Below are 6,536 nucleotides of genomic sequence, written 5' to 3'. Positions count from 1 at the left end.
AAATTTTAAATACAGTAAAATTTGTTAGGATTTTTCAATAAATATAACGATTAGAAGATGCTCCAATGCTTATGGTTAATGGTGTGTATAAAAAAATATATAATGCAAGGAGAACAACCTTTATTCATTTACTGCAAAAAAATTAATCAAATTCTCAAAGATGCACCATTGAAAATTTCTAAAATTTCTATGAAAAATCGCAAACCGATCATTTTAAGTATATTCTGGAAATTAGTATTATGTAACTAAGTCGTGACGTAGTTAATCGGTGAAAAACGTGGTTTGATGTATCGCGCAACGCAAAGTGTTTATTCTGTATGACGATAATGCATAAATTTCGGTCTGATACTTTCCTTCTTTTGAACGATAATTAATTTCATCATTTTACAATTTTGGCGTTCATTTATTTTCCTCCGTCTAGGTACCATTAATTAATATTAATTAATAACCAAAGCAACCGTTCGACCGATGAGAGGATGAGTTTTGATAATGGAAATGATAGGCAACTGCGTATGATTGGTCTCAGTTGAACGTTTCAATACAACAAGAGGTCAGTCGATCGACCTATTCGTCTTAAATCCCGCATGCGTCTATTTGCTAAACAAATCCGGTCGTTAAAAGTCGGTTTGACGCTCCTTCTGCGTAAGTAAATAAATTTAAGCATTGGTAACAATTCACTAGATAACAATTTACTGGAATTAACGAATTGTACGATCGATGGAATCTGCGATAGGATTAATAATACAAAATTGTTATTTTAAATTGCAACGTTAAAATCTATTGATTACGCGAGGTTATTCAATTTTAACAGGTTCGAATGTCAATGATCCGCGCAATAAAATAAATGGGTGGACAATAGTTCGACGATATAACGCTGAAAATAAAGTTAAGGATTATTTATAAAATTGTTGGAATTTTTAATCGTCCGAATTTCAATGCACTTTATATCGCCATGTTAATCGTGTATGAATTTGAATCACTATATATTATGTATCGTTATATATTATACATTATACCTTTTGTATCAAGATATTTATATATACAACATATTTCGATTTCTACCAAAGGGTTCCTGAATCACTATACAAGAACTCCTGCGGTGAATCCTTGTCTCAATGTCTTGTTCTTTTTAAAATATACGTACATATATGTAAAACCTATTTTCTGAACGTCCGATGAACAAATGAATATCAATAGCTGTACGAGATTTTCCACACGGCTTACTATCCCTTTCTCCTCTTTCATTTTCTCAGGAAACAAATCTGAGTAAACAGTACCGCTCCACTGACTCTGCCAGAGGAATTCGATTACCTTTTTCAAGAGCGATGCAACGAATAGGATAAAATAAAGGAAGGAAGGAAAGGGAACCATAGGGCGCTCTAGGTAAAAAACAAATCACACCTCAGGCGTCCATGGTTTATCCCGTGTCTCTGAATACCATAGCGAGAACCATTGCTTTTATTTCGTTGAAAGATCGGAGCCGAAATCGCGAAAGGAAGGATAGAAAAAGAAAGAAACAGAAAGAAAAGAAAAGGAAGAGATGAAGTTGAAGGGTATCAGGTCCACGGGGATCATTTAGGCGAGAAACATTCGCGTACAACCATGTTGTTGTATACGAACCTATAAATACATATTCACGAGCGGATGTTGAGGCATTGCTAAGGTCCACGTGGTCGTGGATCACGGTGGTGGCAACAGTCGGCCCCCGACCGTCGTCCAAGTGTGCATAAACGCGAGCCGGTGTGTTTCTCTTTTGCGAGACGAACAGTAAGAGCAAGGAAGATCGTGAACCGACGGAACAGGTCGGGGCGAGTTCCCTTTCAACTGGTGTTTTCGTTCGAACGCGCCTCGTGGAGGAGATAGCGGCTGTCCGTTTAAACATAACATTTGTCAAAAATTTGCGCAAAGGAACGCTTCATCCGCTACTGAACTGTATCGCGAATCGTCGCTTGAACGCAATAACGATCAGTTCTTGACGCGATCGACGCTCGACATCACGAAGTTGCTCGTTTCAATCGAGATAATCGTAAGACCAACGATCGGTGCAACGTTCCTCCGTGTTTTTCCTTCTTCCCGCGTCCGACGACGGTGTGTTGGCAACACGCGGTATTGGCGACTGCATTTTCACGAATTTGGAAATCGTCAGATCGATGAGGTTCGAATGATATTGAAGCCTCGGGCTTGTGCTTTGTTCGACGATCAAGCAACGAAGGCTAATATATCGAACTGCGCGATTCGGAGGAAATTACCGAGCAAGTAAACGTAAGTATTACAACGTGATTGCATTGTTACGCAAGGAGAACCGCGTTGTTTACCGATTTATGTTTCCTTGGATTTTCGGGGGCCCCGGTTGCCTCTGTCTCGGAACGCTTTAGAAATTATGTGCCAGCATGAAATGTAAAACGTTGGATTGAAATTCAAAACGATCGGGCCTGAGGTTCGCGTCAGAGCGGTTTGTTTTGATGGCGTCGACAGCGTTTTCTCTTTGTTGAATGTCTCTCCTTCTTTTTGCTCTGCGCAAACGCTTCATATTCCGGCTTTCTGTTCGTAACTCGATCATTGTTGCCCTTTCAGCAAATATCTTTCGGTTCGCATACGGTCAGAATTTTCGAGAGCTATGCTCGAAGAGCGCTTTGCAAATTCAACCAATCAGTCTTTCGATTCGGCTCGTCTGTCTTTCAATGTGAAACAAGCTTTCAACTTGTTGTTCTCGTTGCGGTGTACACGTTGAGAAATGTAAGTAATACAGTGTCGTTCCCTTCCGAGATTCCTTTATTCTTCTTTTCCCATTGGCAAGGTCTACGCGCTGTTATGACATCGGGAAACTTGTTCGACCAGCTACGCTCCGCCGCAATCTGTTTAGGCATCTGAGAAAAACGATGCTGCTGTTCCTTCCCATTACCTTTTGTTATCGATCATTGATCAAAACATGCCTTCAACGCTTCATGATGCACCACGTCCCATTTAAATTATCTTAAACGAAGCAAGCATCTCTCATAAAGTTGTTAAATGTGTTCCGTATTCAAAGATTTGCTTCTGTTACTTGTACGTGTGATATTACTATGTATGGACTTTTGAAAATTAGCACGCAAGGATTTTGACGTATCGTGAAAAGCGTTAATCATTGTTTTTTCGACCGTTCCGTGTCGGCTCGTCGACTTTGAACCGTGCAACTCGTGATCTTTAATGATCGAGAACATCTTGATAATAAAGAATCGATTTTGCTAGCAATACTCTACTATTTAGAACTTCAAATTACACTGTGAAGTAAATTCTAGGTTGTCAGGTGTCTGAAACGGAAGAGGTTAAGGAAACGATTATGATAGAATTACGTTCATTAATCGTGTATCTTTAGATTCTCCTTCAAAGATTTCTTGAATTTTTTTCTCTCCATTAATCCTACTGAATCTTAATGAATTTTACTGAAACAATGCCTTTGTTTTATCGGAGATTGTTTTATCGATTATCTAATATCGAAGAAGGTAAATTACGATTTCTTTGTCCAAGTTTGGTCTTCCTTTCTTACGTCAGGTGTCTCTTCAATCTTCTGCAAATACGTTATCCTCTTTGCTATTATTATTACCTCTCGGAGGAGGGGATCAAACTAGAACTTCATCAATATTCTAATCAATACTGTAAAAAATATTCTCCAGAGGCTACATGATCTATCACGCGTTTCGCTTGTGCAACGTAGCTAAGAGATATAATTTACAAACGCAGTGAAAGTGCACACAATCTGTGACGTGCTAATGAATGAAACCATCCACCGACCGGAATATTTCCCCTTCAAACAAGTTTCTTTATAATCACTGATTTAACAAACAACGAGCATCAAGTGAAACAGCAGAATGTAAATTTATAGTTACGCGCAGCTGCATTGGATTACATCATGAAGATTTGTATTCTACTATCGCAGGATTGTTATTTGTATTTACATTTTTATTACGCTTTCACGGACATACAAGTACTTTGAATTTGCTTCAGTGTCATGCATTAGACATTAATTGTTTTACAATTTCACGCGAAAGAATTTTTTTTTTTCCTCTTATCTTTCCCGTTGTTATGGCATTCGACAAGCTTCCGACAATTTTCGTAAATGCATCCGCGAATGCCAGCGATTATACAAATGACAGAGTGAAGATGGTACGTACTTCCAAATCAATAATTACTTCGCATCTTTGTAATCTTGAACTGGAATAATGATGAGTGTGCGGATGAGCTGGAGAATTCGTGTGCGTGTGCATGTGTGACTATGCTACTCAATTTGGAGGTCGACCATCGTAACTGCCAACACGCCATTTAAAATATTTATTTTCGATCGTCATTAACCAGTTTTTGTCTATCGTAAATCGATGATTTCCTGAAATATTATTTAACTACATTGTACAGGATAAATCTGTAATCTTCGATGTCTTTCCACTATGTCAAGATCCAACAGTAGTTATAAATAGTCGACGACCTTCGTCTAGCATTTTAATTTCATATCAATTTATGATAAAGTAGCGCGCTGATCGATCCATACATTAATTTCGTAATTGAAACGACGCTTTGAACAAAATACGGTGAAATTAAGAGAAAATTGACAAATAAATTAGCCGTTCTTTTTACATTTTACATATCCCGATACCATACACCTATTATGTACCTACAAAATGAACAGCGTACAAACGAGAACACGCTGGCACGTACATATTAATGATAATAACAGGTTCAAATCAAATTTAGAAGCTTCGATGTCAAAGCTGGAGATTATTTCGTGCGTTTCCAAGCGACACGCATTAAATTCTCATTTAATATTCAGCCATAATTTATTCACTGAAAATTAGAATACATCGAACGCTCCAAGCTTGTTCTCTTTCAATTGGTTATTTCGGCCGGAAATAAAGGTGGAACTATGATATCCATACGTTGATACGACACGTACGAATGATCGACTTCGTTTTTCGTACGAAAAGCAATCCGCACGGTTCATTGTTCCGTTTCCCCGCAATGGATCCCGGAGCAGCACGCGACAGAGTGAAGCGCATTTCCGGTTGTCGATGTATCGACAGACGCGCTTGTTACGCTCTTCAAATATTTGTTCTGCCCTACGCGATATATCAGCGATCGGTTTCGCCTGTTCAATCTTGATTTATGGATCGCGACTCGCTTTTCCAATGTATCCAACCATCGATCCTTCTCCACCGACATTTTCGAAATTTCCACGAAAGTCAACTACGTAACCGAAAGAGCTGTTTGACGAATCTCGGTTTTCTTGTTAGGTGAACAAAGCGAGTAGCGTCGAATTCCGAAACGAAAGACTCGTGCAAGTGTATGGATAACAGAGCTACGAATACTTCGATGCGCGGCTGTGTAAGACTCCGCAGCGGAGAAGTTAAAATCAAAATCAAAATAAAACAAAATATTCCGAAGAATTGAAAGCATCGATAAACAGTAAAGTATTTTGACAATTCATATTGCAGATCTAAACTGCTCTCGCGATGAGGGTCGACCAAATTGGACTTCTCTTGTGGAAGAATTACATCGTCCGAAAACGTCAACCGGTAATTATAATTATAAAATTATATAATTTGAGATTTGCTCGAGGTTACAGGCAGCGAAACGATATTTAAAATACATGCACAAACTTCAATGTTTATAGGGTATATTGGCTCTGGTATTCGTATGGCCTGTGGTCGTTTTCATGATCCTGTACACGATTCGTGACAATGTAGATCCGAAGTATTATCCAACTTGCCAATTTCCTGCGAGGTCTATGCCGCAGGATGGGTTGCTGCCATTCGTTCAAAGTTTCATTTGCAGCGTGGGAAATCCCTGCGATCCTCTATCGGAATACGAAGAAGTTCCTTCTTACAAAAATGCCACGTTAGTTCAGCAAGTTGCAGAATTTTCTTTCCTAAACATTTTCTTTTTTTAATCATTTTAACCGTCCATAACGTCTAACGACTCGATACTATTTTAAACATTGTTTTAAATATCTCTGTGAATGGTTAAAGTAGAATAGCGAAAGTCGAAGCGGCACCAAATGATTCTTAATTCCGTTTACTTATCTCATTTCGATAGAAGCATGTAAAGAAAATTTATTTTTACAACAGTCTAGGTCCGTTAGTAGTAGAATTGCAGCCGATGCTCGGTAACGAAACGATTCTTTCCGCTATCAGCACGTTACCGAACAGCATCCAGCTTCTAAAATCAATGGCTCAGATACTCACTAGACCAGAAATCAAAGCGCTGTTCGGTACGTATGCACGAGTTGCTCAACACCTCATTTACTATCGTGGGTATTCAGGAATTTGCATCGAGTATTGAATTTGTCAAACTAGATCGCGGTATTCGATTGGGCGATCTGTTCAACAACCACGAAGAAATCAAGAATCTTCTTGGGGTTCAGATGCCGTACGCGCGAAGCGGATTGATCGACGAACTGTTTAACTCGTCCATAAAGTTACTATATGTCAGTATCGTATTATTAAGCCAGACAAACTGAACTCATCGATCAATTCATCCCGATGGAATTGTTTTCAACTTTTATTGGA

The 6,536-nt window shown here is 38.8% G+C and overlaps 1 protein-coding gene across 4 annotated transcripts in view; it reads left to right on the top strand.

Moving 5' to 3' along the window:
• Positions 1–477: 477 nt before the first annotated feature.
• The window catches only part of LOC100650392 (ATP-binding cassette sub-family A member 13), a 30,718-nt gene continuing 24,659 nt past the window's right edge, over positions 478–6,536 (top strand). The window contains exons 1-6 of one of the 4 annotated variants that reach the window (XM_048412351.1): positions 478–642; positions 1,254–2,262; positions 5,463–5,543; positions 5,642–5,865; positions 6,096–6,238; positions 6,324–6,454. In XM_048412351.1, coding sequence (XP_048268308.1) covers positions 5,481–5,543; positions 5,642–5,865; positions 6,096–6,238; positions 6,324–6,454 — 561 coding nt within the window. In that variant the 5' untranslated portion in view covers positions 478–642; positions 1,254–2,262; positions 5,463–5,480. Of the gene's footprint in view, positions 643–1,240; positions 2,263–3,656; positions 4,144–5,462; positions 5,544–5,641; positions 5,866–6,095; positions 6,239–6,323; positions 6,455–6,536 lie in introns of those variants that run through there. The other 3 variants (XM_048412345.1, XM_003393741.4, XM_048412350.1) reach the window with 3 other exon arrangements.

Source organism: Bombus terrestris, chromosome 2 (assembly GCF_910591885.1).
Source record: "Bombus terrestris chromosome 2, iyBomTerr1.2, whole genome shotgun sequence".
In the NCBI taxonomy this organism is placed as follows: Eukaryota; Metazoa; Arthropoda; class Insecta; order Hymenoptera; family Apidae; genus Bombus; species Bombus terrestris.
This window is presented reverse-complemented; position numbering and strand designations above follow the sequence as displayed.